Below are 26,712 nucleotides of genomic sequence, written 5' to 3' on the forward strand. Positions count from 1 at the left end.
GAATGACTAATGTACCAATCAAAGTCTCTTCCTCTGTATCATGGGTTTGAATGTCGTCATATTTTAGGGCAAGATCATAGCTGGTTGAATCTTGGAAGATTAACAAGGACAGATTTTGTGTCCTCATTACATAGCAAATATTTTTGTCTCGAGCAGAAGCTGACATTGGGAACTTGTTTAAAATCATAATAGGGCCAAATTAGGGCAGTGGTGCTCAAATTATAGTTTGCAGAATAACATGCTTAGGAACAAGGCACAGGTGCCTTAAGACAAAGGAAATATCCTCTCATGGATTAAGTAGACTGCAGAATGAAGCAGTGTGAGAGCTACCACTGCATCAATAAGCATCTGTCCTCCAGTACCATCTGACTATAGGTTGGCTTCATCCCTTGCAATTAGAGTAATGTTCCATGTGCACATTTTTTTTATGCCCTCTCCAGGCCTTTTAGGAGCTCTGTTATCACCACATCCTAGTATTTTGCCTCTGCCACAAATACAGCTTATATCTCTACCCTCTCCACTACTAACCTTCCAACCATTGATAGTACTTTCCTTTTTTAACCTCCTACCTTCTAGTCTGTGGGATCCTGGAAAATGATAGGAGCAAGCAGCTGTTCCTTTCCTGTTTTTCCCATCCTATCTCTTCAAATTTCTCCCCATCTCCCTCCCCATGAGCCTAGTTATCTCAGACTCTGCTACCGAACACATTTCCTCTCTTGGAAGTCCAGCAGTGCTCCAGTTAGTTTTAACAGCAGTCCTCAACTTCTCCAGTTCTCTTTACATGACCTGCTTTCTACCACCTGACAGTCTTACTCAAAAATCTCACAATTCTTGCAGTCTCTCCTAGTTCCTCCAGATACTGGCTTTGCCATCTCAGTACTGGAAGACTTGAGCTGCTAGATCAAGGTAGGAAATACAGCTCTTTTCTGAAGGTTTCTTTGGTGTGACTTTGTTATGAAGTAATGAGACTTTTATAATCCTTCCACCAATGCATTTGGTTGATATTTTTCTATTGGTTTAAGCCTGACTTTGGAGCTTCAACAAGTTCAATGAACTACCATGTTTTAAATTGTTTCATTAAAGGTCTCAAACCCAGCACTGTGTAGAGACAGTCTTCAATGTTAGCAGCTCTGGACCTGGCAGAACGTCTTTGTCACCTACTGTAATATGAGGCCTTTATCTGTTAGCGGTCCCTGTGGCAGGATGGGGAGCTATACCACCTGACTCCATTCCCATTATGCCACTGAGTTCCAGCTCAGGGCCCTTGTTTGGAACATCAGAACCAATCCTTCTCTGTCCCTTGCTGCTCCCTGAGCTGCCTCCTACCTTTCTTCCTCTATAGGCTTCCCCAGTGTCTTGCTCTGTTCTCCCTTTTTGGAGCATTGGATTCTCACCAGTTTCCTGGGATCCTCTCTGCAGGCCTTCTGCCTCTCTGGCAGCTGCCTTTTTCCTCAGGAGTTCCCCCTCTAACTGAGGTACCTTTTATCATGTCCAGGTGCTAAACTGTTGAATTAACTGCCTCCCAGTTACTTCATGAGTTAACTACTCCTAGGTGAACCTGAGCTGTCTCATTCCCCCTTGTGGAGCCTCTCAGAGGTAGGCTGTGCCCCTGACCCCTTCAGGTGCCTACCCTCTGACACCTGTGTATCTCCCACTTCATACCCGCTAAGTCTTAGGATCTGTCTTGTGACTCCTTTTTGGTCATCTCCTATCCTATTCTATTGCTGATGCTTTAGAGCGTTGTAGCAACAAAAGAGCTCTTACAGGCAGGAAAAGAACTGAAACCTGGTCTATACCAAGAGCTTACATTGGTGTAGCTATGTTTCTCAGGGGTGTGAAAAGTATAGAGACATAGGCTAAGTCTGTGCTACAGACCTATTACGATATAACTATGTTGCTCAGGGGTGTGAAAAATCCACCCACCTGAGCAACATAGGTCAGTATAACTATCCCTCTGTGTAGACAGCACTGTGTCGACAGGAGAGCTTCTGTTGACATAGCTACCACCTCTCAGGGAGGTGGATTAACTGCGCCGATGAAAGAAGCTCTCAGGTCGGCGTAGTAGCGTCTTCACTAAAGCACTGCAGCAGTGCCATTATAGCGCTGTATGTGAAGGCAAGCCCATAGCTATACCGACCTTAACCCCCCAATGTAGACAGCACTAGGTCGATGGAAGAATTCTTCTAATCTACCGCCTCTCAGAGAGGTGGATTTATATATACTGGCAGGAGAAGCCCTCCCGTGAATGTAGGTAGTGTCTATACTGAACCACTACAGCGTTTTAAGTGTAGACATCCCTAAAGAGAGATGATGTCCAACTGTTAAATGGCCAGAGCCAACCTGGTAATTGAACCAGATTGGTAGATGGATGCTATTCAAGAAAACCAATTTATATATTAAAGTTAGCCTGTTCTGCAAAACAGAAGTGAGGAAACCTGCAGATTTCTTGGTAGCAAGTAACTTTCTAGTGCTCTGTCCTGTCCTTTCTTCTGTTCCCAAAACAGACCTAGTACCAAATCTTAATAAATACAGGAACTAGCCCCTTTAAGGGAGTTCCCTTCTTATAAATACAGTTTTCTCTAAGCCAAAATCTTTTCTTTTGTTAAATAAAAATGGTGAAAATAATGTTACTGTCTTTGATATGGTTTTGTCACCAATAAGAAAGAGATTCCTTCCTTCCTTCCCCCCAAAAGTGGAAAATCTGTTTGTTTTTGTAAATGTTTACCACTACATCAGCTTGAACCTCAGCTTTTTAACCATTTCTTTAAAAGGTTATGCTAAGTTTGCAACAAAGAGCACAGAAACGTGCTAGTTACATCTTACGCCTTGAAGAAATTAGTCCTTGGTTGGCTGCCACGATGAACACTGAAATAGCACTCCCTGGAGAAGTGTCCGCTAGAGACACAGTCACGATTCAAAGCGTGGGGAGTACTATCACAATTCTGCCTACTAAAACCAAACCCAAAAAACTCCTTTTCTTGGGTTCAGATGGGAAGAACTACCCATACCTTTTCAAAGGTAAGACCTGGAAATTTCCTCAGGATTGGGGTGGGAGGGAGTTACATGTTTTATATGTATGTTATTCAGGCTTACACTCACTTTAAATTAGAGAGTAGCACACCTAAAGTTGGAAAGATGTATTGTGAACATTGAGTGTGTATTCTGATAAAGTCAGCCTGGCCAAAAAACTTCTTAGGTAGCCCTTAAAATTATACCTGAACAGTGGATGAAAGACATTGTAGGTGTCCATATGTAATAGTATCCATCATCCATCAGCTTTTCTTTCCAGAAATTCTGTAAGATTCTTTGACTCTCAGAAGAAGAGGCCTGTGGGTCCTTGTGGCTGTTGCAACAGAAAACAGAGTCCCAGCTGCAGCCTGTTTTGATCTTTCTTCTCAGCTGAACTCTCTCACAAAACTCATGCAGTAGCCTGAAGAGAGAGCGTCAGCCTGAGGCGTGAATGGTAGTGAAGTGATCTGCAGAGCTGGCATTCCACTTGCATGCTTCTCCCGTGGAGTTAGAACAGCAGCCCAAGCGCAAGGACTGTTTTCTTAGCAAATACCCCATTGCTTAGGAACCCATTCTGGGCCTGGATAGATATATAGCTTTTTAAGTCTAAAATGAAATGTGCACTTCAGAAATGCTACTTTGGGGGATTCATTTAAGAAAAAAGAGCTTTTATTATTTTAGTTGTAGAAGCTAAATTTTAAACAGAATACTTTTAAATTTTATAATACAGGTTTAGAAGATTTACATCTAGATGAGAGAATCATGCAGTTTTTATCAATTGTGAACACCATGTTTGCTACAATTAATCGTCAAGAGACACCACGGTTTCATGCTAGGCACTATTCTGTGACACCGCTGGGAACGAGATCAGGCCTGATTCAATGGGTGGATGGAGCCACTCCTTTATTTGGCCTTTACAAGCGGTGGCAGCAGCGAGAAGCTGCTTTACAAGCTCAAAAGGTAACTACTGTATTTTAAACTAATTAGCGCCTCTCAGAAGTGGAATATATTATAAGTTGCTTTAAAACCTAAAGCAAGTATTAAAATATTTTTCATTATTTTTATCTGTACATGCATTCGTTCTGAGCAGATCTGTATGTTCATATCTTATGGGTTTGATCAGATGTCAGGCAAAACTGTATAGACAAATTTTGTCTTTTAGAGAGAGGAACGTTTCTTAGGCATATTTTAATTTAATTATACTATTCTTGCATGATACTTCAAGGGTAGGAGCATTTTTGGATGGCTTGAGCTAAAGTTACTCTAAACCATTTGTTTCTTTTCATTCTTAGCTCTTTTGTCACTTTACCTTCTGTAGCTTTAGAAAGGGATTTTCAGAAGTGCTAAATGTTGTCCTAACCCTGCTGCCACTGAATTAGTTATAAAAGTCCCATTGACTTCAGTAGAAGTTGAGGTAAGACGGTGCTGAGTGCTTTGAAAATCACCGTCCTAAATTTAAAAAAAAACCCAATGTCCTGAATTTGAAATAGTTAGTCCAAGCGCTGCAATTCATAATCAGGAGAGAGGATTTAGATTCCAACTTTTTTAGTCTGAACTGACTTTAGGATAACTTCAACTCAGTATTGTAGTAGAATAAATAAGATAGCTTTATAATTCAATTTCTTGTAGGCTCAGGATTCTTACCAGACCCCTCAAAATCCTGGAATAGTACCTAGACCCAGTGAACTTTACTACAGTAAAATTGGACCTGCTTTGAAGGCAGTTGGGCTTAGTCTAGATGTATCTCGTCGTGACTGGCCTTTGAATGTAATGAAGGCTGTTCTAGAGGAGCTTATGGAAGCAACTCCACCAAATCTTCTAGCTAAAGAACTTTGGTCATCATGTGCTACACCTGATGAGTGGTGGAGAGTTACACAGGTAAGCTAACCTACATTATTTTCCTTTTTAAAACCATATTTTTGACTTGAGTGAGGGGCAGTAGATGCTTGGGATGCTTATAGCAATGGCACTCTTGTAGGGACAGGTGAGCTAGTACTATTGAACCATCACTTACCAGAAGTGTGTGCTTTAATATGGGTAGTTGGAAGAAGGGAGCGAGAGAGATTGGAAGTAAAAGCAGAAAAAATGGTGACCTAGAAAGCAGTGGGAAACCTGATTACCTGTATCTTAATTAGCCTATTAATTGAAGTTCTTAAATAAATGAGTGCTCTGTTGGTAGATGTCCTGAGACAATCAGTAAAGGAGAACTTGCAACTGACTGCTGTGAATTATCCTAAAAAGAATAATAAAAATATTAAGTGATGTTTTTTTAAGGTTCATAAAACCCAAAATATTATTCTGAAATTTTCTTTAAAGTCATACGCAAGATCCACTGCAGTTATGTCCATGGTTGGCTATATAATTGGTCTTGGAGACAGACATCTGGATAATGTTCTTATCGACATGACTACAGGAGAAGTTGTACATATAGATTACAATGTTTGCTTTGAAAAAGGTAAAAAATATTTTCTTTTATATACATTGTTCAAATATAACCTTTTCTTAATAATTAAAAATCTGAATCTTTCTCTTGAAGGAAAAAGCCTTAGAGTACCAGAAAAAGTTCCGTTCCGGATGACACACAATATTGAAACAGCACTTGGAGTAACAGGAGTAGAAGGGGTTTTCAGGCTTTCTTGTGAACAGGTAGGCTGTGTGACTTCTAGAAATGTGGGGAACTCTCATCTGTGTTTGTTTGGAAATGCTTCCCTTCTCCTTACTGCCTTTTCAAAGCCTTATTCTATTCTTATTCTTTAAATGTTGTGTTTTGAGATGGAGGAAATAAGAGTATTATTTTGGGGACATTTTATATTTATGCGAAACCCTAAAAAAAAAAATAAGTGTACAAGTATATAAAATTTAGCTCCAGATGTTGGCATAATCACAGTGGTCCATTGTTTGGCAGGTTTAACTGACTATTAAAAATTAGGCTCTCCAGATCAGAAATATAAAGTATTATGTTTAGAATACTATGTTAAAATTTGAGATAAATGCAATGTAAGAAGCACATAGCCAATCATACCTGTCAACCAATTAAAATTAGAAATAAGGCACACCTTTAACGTGAGCATGATTAACTATTGGAACAAACTACCAAGGGAAGTGGTGGATTCTCCATCTTTTGATGTCTTCAAATCAAGACTTGGATGCCTTTCTGGAAGATATGCTTTGGCTAAACATGGGTTATTGAGTACAGTACTGGGGTAATTGTGTGAAATGTACTGGCCTGTGATATACAGGTGGTCAAACTAGATGATCTGATGATATCTTCTGGCCTTAAGGTCTATGAATCTATTATGTCTTATGGGGATATATAAGATGGTTAGAGAATTTAATACCTGAAAAGTTTTTGTATTCTAATAGTAAATTGAGGGGGTGTTTCTGGAGAATTTGTGGTGATATGACAAAGAAGGCATTAAGTTTCACTGAGATCTTCACTTACTACTGAGCATGTTCAGAGACTTCTTTCAGCCCCTGAGAACCTTTTTATTTATTACTGCATACCAAACAAATGAAGTAGCTCTCCAGGAAGACTATATGTATTTCAGACTTCAGGTTTTTTTGGTGTACTGTCAAGGTTTTTTTTTTTTATTTAAAAAAAAAAAGAGAGAGAAAGAGATTTTTATTTTTTTATTTATATGTTACACAAGGGGGAAGTTGACATTTATTTACTCAACCATAACTCAGATGACTGAAGGGATTTTGCTTGGTTGTCATTATCTTTCCTCTTCTTTCTCTACTACTTTTCTTCTCTCTGTCTTCCCACCTCTGCACCCTTTATGCACAAATAAGAAAAGAAAAATCAGCTTTGGGCAGAGACAAATACAGAAAAATTCATCCCCAAAGTAAATGTTTTCAAAGAGTTAGGAGCTTGTGAAGAAAGGTTAGAACGCAAACTCTGGTGCAGCTGAAACTCAAGAAAGTGCTGTTTGAACTTGCAGCTATAATTGTATATACTTCAGTATATCCACCTTCAGGAAAGTTATGGATTGCTTTATTTAGCTATTCAAATATTAATGTATATATTGTATTTAAAAACTGTGCTATTTTATGAGGATAACTTAACCTGACTAAACTTGTTAAAATACACAAAATACAGGTTCTACATATTATGCGACGTGGGAGAGAGACTTTGCTTACGTTGCTTGAGGCTTTTGTTTATGATCCTCTTGTGGACTGGACAGCAGGAGGGGAAGCAGGATTTGCTGGGGCTGTGTATGGTGGTGGTGGCCAGCAGGCTGAAAACAAACAGAGCAAAAGAGAGATGGAAAGAGACATCACTCGTAGCCTCTTTTCTTCAAGAGTAGCTGAGATAAAGGTGAAGTAGAGTCACTAAAGTAAAATTTCACATTATACTATCAGATAAAACATTTTAAAAAAGCTAAAAGTCTCATGAATAGAAATTCTTCACATTTTAAAGTAGTTTTTGCATGTTAGAAATACTATTTACTAAGAGCATAATACTGACCTCTTTTATTGAGCTAATTCAGGCCCAGATTTAGGAAAGTCACTGTTTAGGAAGGACACTTAAGAACACGCTTAACTTTTAAGCACATGAAGGTTAAGTATGTGCTAAAGAAATTTCCTGCTTTGGGCCACAGGGTTGAAATCTGAAGCCTAGAGACATTGGTCAAAATATTGACCTATATCCTAAAAGCTTAATACCTGTGAGAGTGAAAGAAACCTGTACCCATGGATTACAGCTGAGCAGCTGCGCAGAAATGAAGTACTCCCTCCTCTATCCATTTGAATAAGTATCACATCTATTTTTCTAATTTCTATATCTTGATTTATAGGTAAACTGGTTTAAGAACAGAGATGAAATGCTGGTTGTGCTTCCTAAGCTGGACAGCAGTTTAGAAGAGTATCTAAGCTTGCAAGAACAGTTGACGGACATTGAAAAATTGCAAGGCAAATTACTAGAAGAGATAGAATTTCTAGAAGGAGCAGAAGGAGTGGATCACCCATCTCATACATTGCAGCACAGGTATCGAAATATCTATGCTTCTACAGTGCATTTATTTGAGGATCTTAAAGCTTTGTTTTATATTGCACTGTTAGCACATTGCAGCTTTTTATGAATAGGATGCTGTCTGCACACTGGTTAATTTTATAACGGTTACTTCGAACCCGAGATTGACAGCAGTGAGAAACCTGTTCTCACAGTGCAAATACAATTAGTGTTTAATATATTTGTTTTTAACTTTTTATAATATGTAATCCTGTGAAAATTATAAAACAGATTTTCAGATCAATTGAGTTAGTACTGCTTTGATCGGTGTAGTTAAATATTTCTCATATGGCGGTTAATAGATTCGCTGACTTCTATAACTCAGGTATTCTGAACACACCCAGCTGCAATCACAGCAAAGAGCTGTTCAGGAAGCAATCCAAGTGAAGCTGAATGAATTTGAGCAGTGGATAACACATTACCAAGCTGCTTTTAATAATTTAGAGGCAACACAACTTGCAAGTCTTCTTCAAGAAATTAGCACCCAAATGGACCTTGGTATGAAATAAACAGTATTGTATCCTTCTCTAGGTATTTTTATCCATGACAAAATAATTGAACTAGTATTTAAAACCAAATGTTTTCTTAACAAATGACTTAAAAGTATGTTTGTAATATTCTGGTTTTATACAGATAAAGAAGTGATTTTAAATTATGGTCATATTACATATGTGATCACCAATAGTTACAGGAAAATAGTTAAAATTTAATCTCTTTCTTGAAAGGTCCCCCAAGTTATGTACCAGCAACAGCCTTTCTACAGAATGCTGGCCAGGCACATTTGATCAGTCAGTGTGAACAGCTAGAGGGAGAGGTTGGTGCTTTTCTTCAACAGAGGCGGTCTGTTTTACGTGGCTGTCTTGAACAGTTGCATAACTATGCAACAGTAGCTCTTCAGTATCCCAAAGCTGTGTTTCAGAAACACCGAATTGAGCAGTGGAAGACATGGATGGAAGAACTCATCTGTAACATGACCATAGAACATTGTCAGGATCTCTACGGGAAGTAAGTTGACAGCACAATGGATTTCCCTAGTAATTTAATCCTTGCTACTTTCCAGATATCTTTATATTAAGCAGGAAATGTAAAATACTAAAGTTTTGTTTTATATTAAAATGCCATAGTCTTTCCAAGGACTGTTTCTTTTAAAGTGCTATTACAGAAGTTTTAAAAAGATAATAGAGAATATCTTGTAAAGTGTGGTCACAGCTTCATCCATGTAGTGACAAAACAGAACTATAAATATTGTTGCTTTATTTTGTGATTAATGGCTGTGCACAGCTCTAGGAAAGTGACCGTCATGGTTTAAAACAAAACAAAATGCTACCCCACACCAAGCAGAGTTTTGATCATGAAAAAGAAGTGCCTGAGACTCCATGAGGTCACTAGGGACTTTGGCATTGTTATCAAATACTACAATGATGGGTGGTAGAAAAACTCAAAAGCACAGTGAACTGGTATTTAGTAGCATGGTTCGTGGTTTTTAACATTAATTGTACTTCTGAAATTAGGAGACTTCTGGCTTGTTGTCCACAAATTGATCCTGAGAATAGATTTTAGTGTTAATGCTGGATTATAATCAAAAGGCAGAAAGGTAGGATGTCCATTGACTTACATCGGTGCTATTCTAAATTTATTGCCAACTCATTCCCTAAAAAATGTTGAAAGGTGACACTGAAGAAGGAAGACTTTATTTTAACTCAAAAAAAAAAAAATTTGCTAGATCAATATACTCAGTGCATCTACTGTATTAGAGATGTTCTGGAAACAAAGGATCGAATTCTGGGTAATGAAGGGGAAGTGAACGTAAGCTCTCCACCTCGATAAAAGGAGATGCATTCAAAACAAAAGCAGTGTTAATTTGCATTTGTATCCTGGCTTAGATCAACTCTCATGATTTCTTTTTGTGCCAAAAGTAGGGGGGGAAATGTGGATGGACATCATGACTTGGGTCAGGCACTTGTATAGAAGCAGACTAAAACTGGTTTGGAAGAACCAAAATTTTCAGAAAAGGGGGAGGGGGTGGGAATCTTGTGAATTTTTTGCCATCTTTTTTTTTTTTTTTTGACCGAGAGACTTGATCTACACCAGAGCTGTCCATGCACTATTGTACTCCATGTCAGGAGCCATTGAATGAGTTACAAGTCCATGATTTGACAGAAGAGCCAAAGTAAGGTGGCCATCGTCCACTTTGTTCACATCTAGAATTTGGCCCAAAATATTTGATGATTCAGTTCCTATTTAAATAAGGAGTACTCTTCCTAGGGAATGGAATGCAGCTTGTTAGAGCGTCAGAAAGGAGAACTTGTCATTTTGTTGTCATTTTACAGGTATGAAATGCAGTATGCTCCTCAGCCACCTCCAGCTGTATGTCAGTTCATAACTGCTACAGAAATGACTCTTCAAAGATATGCAGCAGATATAAACAACAGACTAATCAGACAGGTGGAACGTTTGAAACAAGAAGCAGTCACTGTGCCAGTGTGTGAGGAACAGTTGAAAGAAATTGAACGCTGCATTAAGGTTTTCCTTCATGAAAATGGAGAGGAGGGGTCATTGAGCCTAGCAAGTGTTATAATATCTGCTCTTTGCACCCTTACAAGGTGAGCTGTCTGTTTATAAAATATACTATAGGTAGATGATCTCATGGTCCCTGGATAGGCTGCCCCCTATGAGACTGTTTTCCAGTCCCCTTAGTGTACCCTTTCCAGTTTCAGGCCTGTGCCTCCACTTCTTTTTGTGGTGGGGGTCTTGTGATCCAACCACTGTCTCTGGGTTACAGCCCCCCTGGCTACCACCTGTGACTAATTCAGGAGATCCAGCGGGGGTTGGATACTGCAAGGTTTCCCTTTTGGGAGCCTTGTGACTGTATGTGTGTGTAGTAATGCAGAAACAGCTGATTTAAAAAAAAGAGCATGATTTATTTTTCCTAAAGATACTCAGTGCTTAGAGAAGTGGATTTAAAATAAGAAACCTACATGCATATTTCCTTACCTAAGCTTTTAACCTCTTAATCCATAGCTGAGATTAAAGAGTCTGGCTTATTCCCCATCTCTTGAGTTGGGTGAAACAGTCTGTCCTGCTTGCAGCTTTTCCCCCCAGTCCCTGAATGTCAGTCACTGTTAGCCTTTTCACTGTCACATCCTGACCAGCCTCTCTGACCACTTCCCCACCTACTTTGACTTTTCTGCCAGAAGCACCTTTTAAACTTGTCAGGATTTTCTGATCTTTCAGGTTCTCCTTTGATCTCAGTTCAACTTTGGAAGAGTAAAACAACCTAGCTTGGATGAATCCAATATCATCATCATGTCGTCGTCCCCTCACCAACCCCCCCCCCCCCCACGCACAGGATGGCCGAGCCACTGTTATCTTAATTCCCTTGTAGCTGCCTACCTAAGAGGCTGTCTTATCTGTCTCATTGTGTTACTCCTCTTACCTGGCTCCTCAACATCCTTTTACAGCCTCCTTTGATTTCACGCTATGCATTTAGGCAGGCAGCAATACACAATTGCTGGGAAACAGTCACACAGTATTCATAAGAAATATAACAGACATTTTCCCAGGTCATCACAGATGATTATATATTCCTTTTTTGGCCAAAAAAGGTAATTTTTTTTACACTTGAGTTATTGACTTTAATTAGAAAATCATTTTATCAATTTAATATCAGTATTAGAAATCTAAATTATCATATTGCCTAGAATATATTATAAAATATGTTGCCTTTTTTTAAGATCTGTTCCATTCCATGTTTTTATGGCTAGCTTATCAATTTAAGTGGTAGCAAAGTAAACTTAATATGCATTAGCACATGTGCTTTTACTTGTCTAACAGAAATATTGCTTCATTTAGACGTAATCTAATGATGGAAGGTGCTGCATCTAGTGCTGGAGAGCAGCTGGTTGATCTGACTTCAAGGGATGGAGCCTGGTTCTTGGAGGAGCTGTGTAGCATGAGTGGGAATGTTACATGCCTCGTGCAGTTGTTGAAGCAATGTCATCTGGTCCCACAAGACTTGGACATTCCAAACCCAATTGAAGCATCAGAAGCAGTTCACTTAGCTAATGGAGTTTACATCTCACTTCAGGTGAAGTGTACTTTTATGCCATTGTTTTTTTCCCCATTGTTTTTTTTGGCTTCGGTGGAGCCATATAGTTTATGTTGTGTTCCAGAAATTCTCCTAAAAAAGTATTTATAATTATTTTACATTATCACCAGAAGTCTTTCATCAGGAATTAGTCTTAAATATCCCATTTATTCCCTGACTCTCAACCTATTATTTTTACTATCTTTACTTCATATTTAAATGACTAAAACAAACTATTAATGCAACCCAAAATTTTGAAAAAAGTTACTATTTATTAACCATAATGAGATATAAAAGATGGGGATAGTCAAATTAGTCAAAGTAACAACAAATTAGTCAAACAACAAATTAGTCAAAGTAACAGCTTTATGTCTTGCTGTTGTTTCATAGTATTCCATGACCCCTATCGCTGGGAGTCCAAAAAGGTTTCCAAATAGTGTTTAAAATTTCTCATTTCTATTTATTTCTAGCTACAGTTTATTCCCCCCCCCCCCCAAAAAAAAACAAAAAAACAAAAAAACCACAAGCTGTTTGAAACACACTAAAGGAATACTTTACAGGCCTCAGCTCCCAGATGTGTGGCGGGGGGGGGAGATTAACTATCTTCATTTTACCTACAGAAGAGTGCTAACCCATAGAAACTTTTCACTTTAAGGGCAACTCTGAATCATATGGATCAAATACTTGGTTTTCACCAGCCATCCATTTGGCTATGACAGGTGTGACTGTTACATTTTTGAGGATTTTCGTGCTCCCGAGTCACTTTTCAAAAGCACTCTTTACCCACCTTTATAAAGGGCTTTGACAGTCTCTGAAGAAAGGTGCTATTTTATAAGTGCAAAGCATTAACCCGTGTTTCAGAAGCATGCATATAACTTAATTGCACTGCACACAAATATGGTCATATTTCCTTTTGAGTTCTTGGATGAGACTTGAAAATCTTACTAAACTAAGCTAACTAACCTTTCTTTTGGTGCATCCTGTCTTGTTTTGGAGATGGAGGGCACTGGCTGATACCTTACACAATGTACTTTAGCCCTCAGATGCATTCTGCTTAGTGAAAATAGTGGTTCTCAAAATGAAGTCTCTGTACTACCAGTCATCTGCAGAGCACTTGCAGTTAGTCCTTGCAGAGCTGATGGGTCACATGGTGCTAGAGCTCCTAATTTCTAGTTGCTAAACAGCAGTCAGATAAGCTAAAACTACTTTAAATGTTTTCCAATTATTTTTCCATACAAAATTGGTTATTTGCTACAGAGTGGTGGTTCAGTAATCTGCATAAGTCATGAAAAGGTGACAAAGTGGGCAACAAGACACTTTCTCTAAGATATTGCCTTTACTACTTAATGTTTTAAAACCCTTTGGTTTATGTAAAATGCCATTGCTTTAGGTTTAGAACATCTAAATTCAAAGTTACAGGGCTTCCTATTCTCAATTTATATGATAAAATATTTGAATCAAGTTTCTGATTCTTTTGCTAGTCAATAGTCTGTTGTCTTCAAACAACCTTTACTGTAGGTGGCATACTTATAATATAAATAAGTCATTGCATAGGACACCTAAAAAGGGAAGAAGCTATTTTTTTTCTTATTCTTGCATATTTCTGACAGGAATTGAACTCAAACTTCAGGCAGATCATTTTTCCAGAAGCTCTTAGGTGTTTAATGAAAGGAGAGTACACTTTAGAAAGTATGCTTCATGAACTGGACAATCTTATTGAACAAACAACTGATGGAGTCCCTTTGCAAACGCTGGTTGAATCTCTTCAAGCTTATTTAAGAAATACAGCTATGGGGCTAGAAGAAGAAACACATACTCATTACATTGATGTTGCAAGGTAAATAGTTTTGTGTGTGTTTCCTTTAGTTCAAATTCAGTATGTTTTGCCGTATTCTAACCCACCATATCCAATTGTTGGTTTGTCTTTAATTTGATTATTTGTCACCTAACAATGAATAATAGTAAAATGAGTATAAATGTGAGATTATGAAAACTTTTATATTTTAATCAGCATAAATTAGACATTAAGATACATTTGATGTTTGGGGTATTTCCCAAAGTGTCCAGGCAACACAAGACCATTCTTTTAGCCAGACACTTCTATGTTAGAGATTTAAAAAGAAAAACTTAGGAAAATATGGAGAGATGAGATTTCAGGAGAGCAAGTGTCTCTAAAATCTGAGAAGGTTGTGAACTGGAGTGAGGAATTCATAATTTTTGCAGTTCCTTCAGCAGCCACTGTTTGAATGAGTTTTCTGCACAAGACTTCCTGGTCAGATAGAATCACCAGTGGCCATAGGTATTTTTGGTAGCAAAAATATCTTAACCCCTTTATCTTTTTCCTAGAATACTTCATGCTCAGTATGGTGAACTAATTCAGCCAAGAAATGGTTCAGTTGATGAAACTCCAAAAATGTCAGCTGGTCAGATGCTTTTGGTTGCATTTGATGGAATGTTTGCCCAAGTAGAAACTGCATTTGGCTTGTTAATTGAAAAGGTATGGCTTTATTTTTCAAAATATCCTTGAGGCATAAGGCATTTATAAAACAAGAAAATAATCCTTTCCTTACTTTCATTCAGCTAAACAAGATGGAAGTACCTGTCACTTGGCGTAAGATTGATATAATCAGGGAAGCCCGGAGCACTCAAGTTAATTTCTTTGATGATGACGATAATCGACAAGTTCTAGAGGAGATTTTCTTTCTAAAGAGACTACAGACAATTAAAGAATTTTTCAGACTCTGTGGTACATTTTCTAAAACTTTGTCAGGTAAATATGCATGAATGTAAAAGAAACCATTTTTGTTTCATAGCAATAGGAAACCTCCCTGTTCTACACCATTTTACCTGTGATCTGAGTACAGAGTGAAACTAATCTGTATTTTTGTAACTTACATATTTTAAGATGCTAGTGTCTAGAACAGGGGTCTCAAACACGAGGCCCGCGGGGTTCTTCCCTGCAGCCCGCCAAGCTCCACACGACTTCTGTCCCCTGTCCCCTCCCCAGCGTGCCACATCCCCAGCCTACCTCCAGGCCCGGGGTGGGCAAACTATAGACCTGGACCGGATCCGGCCCATGGATTTGCCAACCCTGTGGTGCTGAGGGCCCCACGCCACTCCGGGAAGTGGCTGGCACCACTTCCCTGCAGTCCCAGGGGAACGGGGAGCAGAGAACTTCGTGAGCTGTTTTTGCCTGTGGTTATCTCCCCTGAAGCTCCCATTGGCCGGGAATGGGGAAGCACGGCCAGTGGGAGCTTCGGGGGAGGTACCCACAGGCAAGAACAGCTCACGGAGTTCTCTGCTCCCCCTTCCCCCGGGACTGCAGGGAAGCAGTGCCCACCGCTTCCTGGAGCGGTACGGGGCTGGGGCCAGAGCCAGGGAGCCTACCCTGGCCCCGGTGCGCACCCCCGCCACCCTGGAGCCCCTCAAGGTAAGTAGCGCCGGGCCGGAACCCCGAACCCCTCCTGCACCCCAACTCCCTGCCCTGAGCCCCCTGCCTGCACCCCAACCCCTGCCACACCCCGCACTCCCTCCTGCACCCCAACCCCTGCCCTGAGCCGCCTGCCACACCCCTCCTGCACCCCAACCCCCTGCCCTGAGCCCCCTGCCTGCACCCCAACCCCCTGCCACACCCCGCACTCCCTCCTGCACCCCAACTCCCTGCCCTGAGCCCCCTGCTGCACCCCGTGGGCAGGGGTGGGGATGGAGTCAGGGGCGGGGGCAGTGGCTGTCAGGCCAATGTATGAGTCCTCATGTTGCCCTCCTGGTGATTCGAGTTTGAGACCCTGGTCTAGAAAATAAATGTAAATTCTGTCATGTAATAATGTTGTTGTCTATGCAGAAAATAAATGAAATTTTTCTAGATATACAAAATGTTTATATGAAATATTGTTTATTTTTTAAAGGATCAAGTTCACTTGAAGATCAGAACACAGTAAATGGACCTGTGCAAATTGTCAATGTGAAAGCCCTTTATAGAAATTCTTGTTTTAGTGAAGACCAAATGGCTAAACCTATAAAGGCATTTACAGCAGATTTTGTGAGACAGCTTTTAATTGGCCTTCCAAATCAAGCCTTGGGGCTTACCTTGTGCAGTTTCATCAGTGCTCTGGGTGTGGATATCATTGCTCAAGTAGAGGCTAAGGACTTTGGAGCAGAAAGCAAAGTTTCTGTGGATGACCTGTGTAAGAAAGCTGTAGAACACAATATCCAAATTGGCAAGTTCTCACAGTTGGTCATGAACAGGGCAACAGTATTGGCCAGTTCATATGACACAGCATGGAAGAAACATGATTTAGTGCGCAGACTTGAAACCAGTATTTCTTCTTGCAAGACTAGCCTTCAGAGGGTGCAATTGCATATTGCCATGTTCCAGGTAAAACCATATGTAAACTCTTTCCAAAATTGTTCATCTAAAAATATGCCTCAGTTGTGTCATGCAGGTACATAAAATGCATATTGCTTGTGGAGTGTATAATGAATGTCGGTGGTTTTTAGTAAACTTAATTTAGTTTTCAGTTTTAAAATTTTGTTTAATACACAGATGTGGAAGAATAGCGTAGCATGCTGGTGGTAGCTTGTGGAGCTAGCTGCTCTCAAGGGTGCAGACATGACCATTTGTAATTTAAGTTTTGGAAATAACCATATATAAACCAGTGTCTGGCTATGCCAGAAGAAGGACCAGAGACACTGGATGTGTTTTAATTAGGCCATAAATGTATTTTTAAATGTCTGGGAGTACCCGACAGATACAAGTGTATGGTGCAGGTAATTCCGTAATTATTTCAGTGTGTACCCGGGAGGCTTCCATCAGCCCTCTCCCTTACCCATTGTGATCCTCAAGCAACCCGCAGCTTGGACCTCCCCTTCCCCTCTCTGAATAGGGGTAAGAGAGGCTGTAAAGGGAGGGGATTTGGCTTCCTGCGGTACCAGTCATAGGAGCCCCAACCCCACCCCCTCTCTTTCCCACTCCTTTAAAGGATATCTCCTTTAAATCTTTGGGATTTAAAGGAGTGCAGTGCCCACAGTGAAAAATCCACACCCCTGAGTGACATTTATACCAACCCAATCCTCTGTGTAGATAGCGCTTTCTTGACAAGAGAGCTTCTCCCATTGACATAGCTACCATCTCTTGGGGAGGTGGATTAACTCTGCCAATGGGAGAAGCTCTCCCATCAGCGTAGTAGCATCTTCACTGAGTGCTACACAGCACAGCTGCACCGCTGTATGTGAAGACGAGGCTTTAATGATTTCTGCTATGTAGATATTTGGTTGAGTGTAGTATTGTGATAAGTCTTCCTTTTGGAATGTTTTGTATGTTTTAGAAAAGTGGAGTAGGAAATTGTTTTTTATTTTAAATGTAAATGAGTTGTTTTTAAAAATAATAAGCAATAACAATTAAAACATTAATTGCTAAACTGTTTCATAGATGTCTTCTCAAATATTCTGTTTGTTAACCTGTGATGGGTTTAAAAAAAAAAGTATAAAGTGTAATCCATTTTCCTTTAGATTAAGGGTACAGAGATAAATATTTTTCTGAAGGGTTAATAATAAATGGTTAATTTAGTTCAACAGGACAGTACATTATTTGTATCCATGGCATATAACCATCTGTATCACTTTCTACTGATGTTCATAACTATCTATGATGCCTGCTGCTTATATCTGTAACATATTTGCCATTTATTAATTGTTTAACCCTTTATAAATATATCCTTGATATAAAATGTAACCATGATGTTAGAATTAATGTTGTCTTTTAAAAGTTTAACATTTTTGAAAGAAATTATATAAACTTCAATACAAATATTTTCTCTGAAAAAGTGGCAGCATGAAGATCTCCTTATCAGTCGCCCACAAGCCATGTCCATTACTCCTCCACCCCGTTCTGCAATTTTAGCCAGCATGAAAAAGAAACTTCATACGCTCAGCCAGATCGAAGCTTCAGTTGGAACAGTTCAGGTATTTTCTTTTTTTGGGTGTGTTTTTGCAGCATGTATAAATGTGAATTCTTTCTCATTGTGTGGACTGCATTAGTGCATTCCAAAAGTGTCCACCTCTTGCTCACCATAATTCTGGATATTAGCCAATGTGAGCTAACATCTTTTACCTGGCCTTGTTAGTCTGAGTTGCCTTTCTCTGTCCCACCTTTTGCGTAGTTATTCCATTACTTCATCCCTCTGCCTCAGCAGACACAGCATTCTCTGCTTGGGATGGCAGGAAATTTGCTCTATGACTAAATACCCAGGTATACAAAGCATCCTTCTCCTGAAGGCTGAGACACTTATCCTTCAAGAGGATGGGTAGTCCCATGGGTAGAGTTTTGGGTTTTTTTAAACAAAGTCTTTGTGTTTTTTTGCAATTTTTTGGTTGATCATTTTCTCAATATAGGAGAAGCTAGCAGCACTTGAAGCAAGCATTGAGCAGCGTTTGAAATGGGCAGGAGGTGCCAATCCTGCATTAGCCCCAGTCCTACAAGATTTTGATGCCACTATTGCTGAAAGAAGAAACCTTGTCCTTAAAGAAAGTCAAAGAGCAAGTCAGGTACTATAAGCTATTTCACCGAAAGTTTGTTCAGCCCTGCTACAGGTAGGGTTTGGAAAATCTCTGGTGCCAGTAAATCTCTGGTGGAATTTTTGGGAATTCCAACTGCTTTTAAATTAGAAAAATTTATATAATGTTATTGCCCATGAATTGACAGTTGTTACTACTGCCTGCTTTGAGTGCTCTTGTCTAGAAGTAGACTTGCAGATAAAAGCCTTGAAGCTTCATTGTGTTTTTATTTGATGTAATATGCAATTTAATTGGGGTGGTTCTCACTTTTTCCACTTTGTAGGTTACTTTCCTCTGCAGTAACATAATTCATTTTGAAAGTTTACGCACTAGAACAGCAGAAGCCTTGAGTCTTGATACTGCATTGTTTGAACTTATCAAACGTTGTCAACAAATGTGTTCATTTGCATCACAGTTTAACAGTTCAGTCTCTGACCTGGAGCTACGTTTACTTCAGAGAGTGGTGAGTAAAGTTAATGGGGGAGACGGATTGTAAAACACAACATAATTACCAAACTTATGAATGGCTTCTCCACTTCATTTTCACTTACTAGTTTTGTGTGCTTGTTTTAGCAAGTAAAGGGTATTGGGTTAAATCCATTTAGCAGTAAACATAAAATGGAAGTACTTGTATAGTAAATTATTGTATCTAGATGGAGCTTAAAATTTTCTTTTTTCAGGGCACCAATCTTGAACATCCTATTGGTAGCTCTGAATGGCATCTCTCAGCTCACAAACAACTAACCCAGGACATGTCTACGCAGAGGGCAGTGCAAACAGAGAAAGAACAGCAGATAGAAACAGTTTGTGAAACAATTCAGAATCTGGTTGATAGTATTAAAACTGTGCTCACTGGTCACAACAGACAACTTGGAGATGTCAAACATCTGCTGAAAGCAATGGCAAAGGTAATGCCCAGAACTTCCACTGTTTTGTTACAGAAGACCTACCTAGTGTTCAAGAAAAAAAAATTACCAGGGTATTCATATTAGGCTACCTCATGGTATCCCCTAAAATTAAATATTTAATAATGGTGATTCCTGCTCACGTACATAGGGTTGAACCGATTAACACTTTGAGATCAAAGAAATTTTACTCAAGGGTATATTGAGTAAAGGGGTTCAGGTCGGAGTGATACAAGTTGATCAGATATTGGTAGACCTAAAGCTTGCCTTTTTTGTACGTATGTCTCTGTTTCTGTTTTAACCCACACACGCGCACAAACCTTTTTAAAATGTTGGACATGTCCAACATTTCCTTTTCAAGTTAGATAAATCTGAAGAAAAATTTTCTTATATTGATATTACAGTCACTTATGTACATGGTGTTCATAGGAAAACCCATCAAAGGCTGTAGAGGCAGGCAACTGCTAAGCTTTTCTAAGGTACAGAACAAAGCAAACATGAATCTTAACGCCTAGTTTCTTTGTTTATAGGATGAAGAAGCTGCTCTGGCAGATGGTGAAGATGTTCCCTATGAGAATAGTGTTAGGCAGTTCTTGGGTGAATATAAATCATGGCAAGACAATATTCAGACAGTTTTGTTCACATTAGTTCAAGCTATGGGTCAGGTCCGCAATCAGGAGCATGTTGAAATGCTGCAGGAAATAACTCCCACCCTGAAAGAACTCAAAACACAGAGTCAAAGGTAAAGCTATATGTTTTGTATGGTTGTAGAGAATTTTCTTTTCTGTTTACATATGTAAATAAATCCAGACACACATGCCATTCTAGTTCTTTTTGCAGAATTTCACTTCATTTTTACTCAGGTTTTCATTTGGGATTTTCAAGTAGCATACTATAGCTGAATGTATAAATATTTGTATTGACTTTATTATGTTTCCTAGTGTCTACAATAATCTAGTGAGTTTTGCATCACCCTTAGTCACGGATACATCAAATGAATGTTCAAGCCCAACATCAACTACTACATATCAGCCAACCTTTGCTGCAGGTAACATTTGGGAAAGTATCAAATCAAACATGATGGAGCATTTTTTAGCAAAAATAAATAGAAAAATAAAGAACTAAATCTCTCCAGGTGTACTGTTTTGGCACACTTACTACACCTATTTCTGAAAGAGAAAAAAATCAAACTTGGTGGAACAGGTATTTCTTACAGACTATGTGTGTGTATACCAAGTTTTAATTAAAAATATTAGTTTTATCCAAATTCAGTTTGAACTGTTAGTCTGAAAGGACAGTTCTTAAATAGCTGATCGAATTTTCATTCAGACTTTCCAAATTTTTGTCGGGGTTGAAAATAAGCATGACAAATTCTATACTAAAGGATAACTTCTTTTGAAAATTAACATTGATCTGCCTTGTAAACCATTTCTACAGCTTCCTTCAGTCCATTCTGCACGCACAGTTCAATAGTAATGTACATTCACAGCAGGTGTGTGTGCTGTAGGCATATGGAGGTGACTGCAAGCAACTTAGACCAGGCTGTCTCACAAATGGCCCAGTTAAGAAAAGTTTCTGGAGTGCCACGTTCTCCTCAGGCCTCTGAGGTAGAGGAGCATATGGAGAAAAGGTGGATGGGAAACCAAAAGGCCAGTAATCTGCTTAGCTAGTAAAGGTGAAGCTGCCTTGAGAGACAGGTAGCTCCAGGCTGGGTGCAGAAGAAAGAAGGGGAGGAGGGAAAGGTCATAGTAGCTGGAGAGAGGAGATGAAAAAGACAAAATCAGAGACTTAAGGGGCAGAAGAGAGCAGTGTGACAAGGCTAATGCAGCTGTTTAGTAGTTGGACAGGATTTGTGAATGGGATGAGAAGGCCAATTTACAATTTAAAAAAAAAAAATCTATTTAGTGTCATGAATCCAAATCCCAGGACAATGGAGTTGAATTTGCTTATTCATTCATATGCTAGTTGTTAATGGGAATACCCTGGCTGCTAATCATCTCCCAGGAACTTGTTTTAGAGAACTAGCAAGTTACTGACCTGTTTATATATATTTCCTCTTATTTAGAATTTTAATTTTTACATTTAAATTTGAGTGTAAAAACAAATCCGTTTTAGTAATACTTTTCTACATTCTGTTACTCAAATGATTAAACATTATATTTACAGCTGTGCGTAGCAATACAGGACAGAAGACCCAGACAGAGGTCATGTCGCAGAATGCAAGAAAGCCAGTTCAGAAAAATCTTGCTACGTCAGCAGATACGCCTCCAAGCACAGTTCCAGGAACTGGCAAAAGTGTCGCCTGTAGTCCTAAAAAGGCCGTCAGGGACCCGAAAACAGGAAAGGGTAAATAGTGGAGTAAAAATTGTTGTAAAATGTGTTAATGTGCTTCTATATGTACTGTTAAATGTAGCTGATGGTTTGAATTTGCATTTTTAGCAGTGCAAGAAAGGAATTCATATGCAGTTAGTGTGTGGAAGCGAGTCAAAGCCAAGTTAGAGGGCCGAGATGTGGATCCCAACAGGAGAATGTCTGTTGCTGAACAGGTGAGTTGAATTTCGTAAAAGTTTAAGTAACAGTCCTTGTTAACAGTACTTGTCAATAAATTATCAATTTACTTACTTATCTTTTGTTAAAGCTTGACTGCAAAACTGAAACCTACAGTGAGTGGTTTTAGGATTGGTTAATCCACATTGGAATATTGTGCTCTGTCCTGGTTGTTTAATGGAAAAGAGGGTCAGTGGGAGGGATAAAATGGGAAGCAGTATTGCTACACTAGATCTAGTTTGGGAGAGCAGGAAGAGGGGCGTGTGATAGTGAACAACAAATTAGACGTGCCTTTGCAATACAATGTGGGAGCAAAAGCACCCACAGCAGGTTTAGGTTATATATGCAGAGAGTCACTGCAGAGTAGGGAGGCTCTGGTGTCAAGTGCATCAGTAATATTCCATTTAGTTTTTACTGAACATCGTGCTGCCTATGTTATATGTATTTACTTTAGTGACCCAAAAGTTCTCATTCTTGTTAGCTCTGCAGAGCCAACACAACTAAGTGTGAACTATATTGTATTCCTTTTTTTCATGCATCAGAATTGTTGCCTTTTGTGCATAGCTTTGCAACTCCATGTCTTTAATGAGTAACATAAAGGGCATAATTTCCTTGTGAATTTCAGCATTACAAAGAAATGCTTAATTTTACACGCGTAAGTAGTGCCTTTGAAGTCAATGGAACCTATCTAGTTCAAACAGGAATTCAAGGAAGTCCTATGGCCTGCTATGCAGGAGGTGCTGGATGATTGTAATGATCATTTCTGGCCATATAATTTATGTATATAAAAAGCTGAGCATGTTCTTAAATGTTTGCAGCACTGGGGCTTTAAAGAGGACACTTGGTCTTTCCTTTCCTGAAACTTTGTTTAATAGGCAGCAGGTTTAAAACAAACAAAAGAAAGTACTTCACACAACACAGTCAATCTGTGGAACTTGTTTCCAGGGAATGTTGTGAAGACCAAAACTATAGCAGGGTTCAGAAAAGAATTAGATAAGTTCATGGAGGATAGGTCCATCAAAGACTATTAGCCAAGGTAGTCAGGGATGCAACACTATGCTCTGGGTGTCCCTAGCCTCTGACCGCCGGAAGTTGGGAGTAGACAGAGGATTGATTGCCTGTTCTGTTCATTCCTTCCAAAGCACCTGGCAGTGGCTACTGTCGGAACACAAGATACTGGACTAGATGGTCCATTGGTCTGATCCTGTATGGCTGTTCTTATGTAAATTTGTATGAATAAATTAATTGAATATTTAAAGTTTACTTAGAAATTCCCTACAAAAGTTTCTAAATGTTAAAGCCTAGTTAGGAAGTACTTTTAACAGTTAACTATTATATGAAAATGCATTCAGTTGCACTAGTTTTAATAACTTATTTATTTGTCTCTTAAATAGGTTGACTTTGTGATTAAGGAAGCAACTAATCTAGATAACTTGGCTCAGCTGTATGAAGGTTGGACAGCCTGGGTATGAATAGGAAGAAAGCAGATCAGTCTGGTTCAGCAACGTCAGACATCCACCAGAATCAACTCGGCCTCAGGCATCCATAGCTGCACCACAGCCGGTGGTGATGCATACTGGGGCTTCATCTGAGGAAACCTAGGAAATCTCGGTGCACTGGGAAGTGAATCCTGCAAGATAGCTGCACTCAGGGATATGCTAAACACAATGGTCTGCAACCCCCCCAGGGTCAAGGGTGAAAGCTCACCGCCTGAACAACACGGTTGTCTTTCTGCTACAGAAGAACTGCAAACGTGTCAGGGGGTTAGCTGCAGAAAAGAAATCGGAATGCTACAAACCGCGGAGTGATTGGAACTCAATTCCACCTGACCCTGTGAACAATTCAGGAAACATCAAACCCTGTTCAAAGAAAAACAGAAAAATGGGGCCGTGAAGAAATCACAGCAAAGGGAGATTTGATGCATTTAGATTCTTGTTACTCTTGTTGGTTGGCAACAGAGCTGGTTGAGTTGACCAGTTAGTATAAAAAAGGCTACAAGATATGAACTTCAGAAATGGACTGAAAGCAAAGAGCTGTATCAGATACACACTACATTGGAAGAACTTCTGAGATAGAAGAAAAAGCCTTTTGTATCTTCCCTTTTTTTCTCCTCTTGTCCCGCCCCCTTGGCTTATTCTTGTAGTTTAAGGTGTACTTCCAATATACTTTTTATTTCAATCCTTGTATTTCACAGTTTAGTCAAATTAACAACATAATTTTTGTTTGGTAAACAGGAAATTTTCCAAAAGCACTGAAAATACTGAACATTCATTGATTATTTCTGAGTTGGCTGATCAAATGCAAAATGTAATTTTGGTTACTTTAAAATCATTTCTGTGATTTTTATCATGTACAGTTTCTCAAGATTGTCACTGTGCATTTAAAAGTAATGAATCTAGCAGGCATTTGATTTAATGTGCACTTCCCTCTGCTTGCAGTGTACACTTTTTTGTAATTCAGAATTGTCCCTCAAATCTCATTCTACTGTGATTGCTGTAGTTTCTTTGGTAAAATGTAGCGAATCCAATGTAATCTTTACCTTTTTAAAAACCAGGATAGAGTATCTAGTAGAGTTTTACATTGTTGATGACAGATAAACAAACAATAAAGTGCTGTTCTGGTGGAGGTAGAGTGATATGCTTTTTAATTCACTTTCTTAATACTTTAATTTACACTTGTAAATTATTGTGCTTCAGTTTATTGTGGTTTTCAGGACCTATACATATAATATTAAAATGAAGGACTATCCAATTTTTGTTCAACTCATTTGAAAAGATTTGTGCAAAGTAATTTTTGCTTTGCCATAGGACTTCAGTAGATGGTGGTTCAATAATGCATTGATAATTAATTTCTTACCATCAAGATTTACTTAAATTCAGCTTTGCACTCAAAGTGTGGTTATGGTCGGAAAAGTTTCTATAAAAATGGCATCTACTTAACAGATCTACATCCAGTTTGTACTGTCATATCTGCCTATTGACTAAAATATTTTTTCCACTGTTTTATTCTTTAGACTATATTGACTATGCCATACTATGGAAGAGAAGAGCTGGTTCTTTTTCTGGCTCATGCACTTAGCACAATTCTGTTCCCATTACAGAATCTATTACTAGTGGTGATGTCCAAGACTGAAAGCACATTGCTTAACTCTCTGATCCCAGATTCTCTACTTGTAAACTTAGCAAATTTGGTATAAAAGCCATTAAAAGATGATAAACTTGGAATTCTATTTTAGCCACTTAGAACTTTAGAACTTGTGCCATTTTAGCCACTTTTCAGAGTAAAAACACACTTTAAATACTGAGCTACCCAAAATGATTTTTTTAAATCAAAATTTAATCATAATTAAATATCTTGAGCCAAGTTCACCACTTGCATGAGCTGACACAATTTTCATTGACGTTAATAGAGTTGCACTTGCTTCTGTGAGTGGAGAGCTTAGTCCTTTAGCTAGAGTAGTGATAATCAAATAACACAAAGTAACAGGCATAGTAACAGAAGAACATACATTATTTTACATATTTACCATGTGTTACCTGTTCTGCCTTCTCAGTAGGTCCTAGGCAGATCTGCGTTCACTCTCTTTTTGCCAATCTTTCATGGACATACGCTTTAAGTGTAAGATATTCCAACAAAACTATGGCCTTTTATGCATTCTGATTGCCTGACTAGGTGTAGGGAAGTCACAGGCTATGTTTATTGACAAATGCATTCCAATATCAATGCTTTTGAAACTCTCTGCCATGACATGTATTGCAAGAAATACAGTGTTTGAATGTTAAAGCAAAGAAAATTCGTATGCCTAACAAGACACTCACACTGTTAGTCCATTTTACTTTTTCTCCACTTTCAAATAACCTTACAATCTGTATTGGAGCACCATAGTAATAAGACTGTATTATACATGCTGTTTTATTTCTTGGAAGCCGGGGGAGGGGAGGGTTAATGCACTCGCCTGTGGCTCATGTATTATACCTCTGCCATCCAGAAATGAAACGCTTGTGTGGAGATGGGTTCTTTACTGCCTAACTGAATAAAGTTTAAAAAGAAAATCAGCTTGTATTCTTGGTTTCCTTCTATGGTATTCTAAATTACTTCTGTTTTTGTAAGTTGTAGGGAGAGGAACAAAATCATCTTAAATAGCCAGCAAGTGCCAGATGTAGGCCTTTAGAATTAAGCATATGTGTAACTTTGGCTTCAGTAGGACTTCTCACATGCTAAGTTTTTGTAGTATTGGAGCCTCAACGAACTAGGGTGGTAAACATTTTTCTTGTTAAATATGCAGATTCAATATAAAGCTAGGAAAACCTAAAGGGCAATCTGTATACAGTAGAATCTGCTTATAAATTAGATCTTAATAGAGAGCTTAATCTAATTACATGTTTTAAAAGATGAGACAGTTTTATGAGCTGGATGAAACCATGTTATGGGCTGAGTTTAAACCTCTATTATGGGCTGAGTTTAAACCTCTAAGCTGATGCATAAACCAGTCCTCCATTTAAGATAGTTGTAAGAGACAGTTAAGGGGCCACACCTAAAACAAAGCCTAAAAGAGTCTGCCCAGAAACTAGCACCACGGGGGTAGAGGGATTGACTGGGTA

The 26,712-nt window shown here is 38.9% G+C and overlaps 1 protein-coding gene across 2 annotated transcripts in view; it reads left to right on the forward strand.

Moving 5' to 3' along the window:
* Positions 1–26,166, forward strand: part of SMG1 (SMG1 nonsense mediated mRNA decay associated PI3K related kinase) — a 122,788-nt gene extending 96,622 nt beyond the window's left edge. For both annotated transcript variants that reach the window (XM_073362322.1, XM_073362323.1), the window contains 24 exons: positions 2,772–3,018; positions 3,740–3,969; positions 4,639–4,887; positions 5,326–5,464; positions 5,546–5,655; positions 7,109–7,327; positions 7,806–7,996; positions 8,346–8,518; positions 8,746–9,025; positions 10,351–10,623; positions 11,873–12,107; positions 13,718–13,944; positions 14,454–14,604; positions 14,688–14,877; positions 16,013–16,482; positions 17,931–18,068; positions 18,498–18,650; positions 18,943–19,122; positions 19,340–19,567; positions 20,095–20,306; positions 20,506–20,612; positions 21,731–21,910; positions 22,004–22,110; positions 23,506–26,166. In XM_073362322.1, coding sequence (XP_073218423.1) covers positions 2,772–3,018; positions 3,740–3,969; positions 4,639–4,887; positions 5,326–5,464; positions 5,546–5,655; positions 7,109–7,327; positions 7,806–7,996; positions 8,346–8,518; positions 8,746–9,025; positions 10,351–10,623; positions 11,873–12,107; positions 13,718–13,944; positions 14,454–14,604; positions 14,688–14,877; positions 16,013–16,482; positions 17,931–18,068; positions 18,498–18,650; positions 18,943–19,122; positions 19,340–19,567; positions 20,095–20,306; positions 20,506–20,612; positions 21,731–21,910; positions 22,004–22,110; positions 23,506–23,583 — 4,767 coding nt within the window. In that variant the 3' untranslated portion in view covers positions 23,584–26,166. The remainder of the gene's footprint in view (positions 1–2,771; positions 3,019–3,739; positions 3,970–4,638; positions 4,888–5,325; positions 5,465–5,545; positions 5,656–7,108; positions 7,328–7,805; positions 7,997–8,345; positions 8,519–8,745; positions 9,026–10,350; positions 10,624–11,872; positions 12,108–13,717; positions 13,945–14,453; positions 14,605–14,687; positions 14,878–16,012; positions 16,483–17,930; positions 18,069–18,497; positions 18,651–18,942; positions 19,123–19,339; positions 19,568–20,094; positions 20,307–20,505; positions 20,613–21,730; positions 21,911–22,003; positions 22,111–23,505) is intronic.
* The last annotated feature ends 546 nt before the right edge of the window (positions 26,167–26,712 follow it).

The sequence above is a fragment of the Lepidochelys kempii genome, chromosome 10 (genome assembly GCF_965140285.1).
Source record: "Lepidochelys kempii isolate rLepKem1 chromosome 10, rLepKem1.hap1, whole genome shotgun sequence".
Classification (NCBI taxonomy): domain Eukaryota; kingdom Metazoa; phylum Chordata; order Testudines; family Cheloniidae; genus Lepidochelys; species Lepidochelys kempii.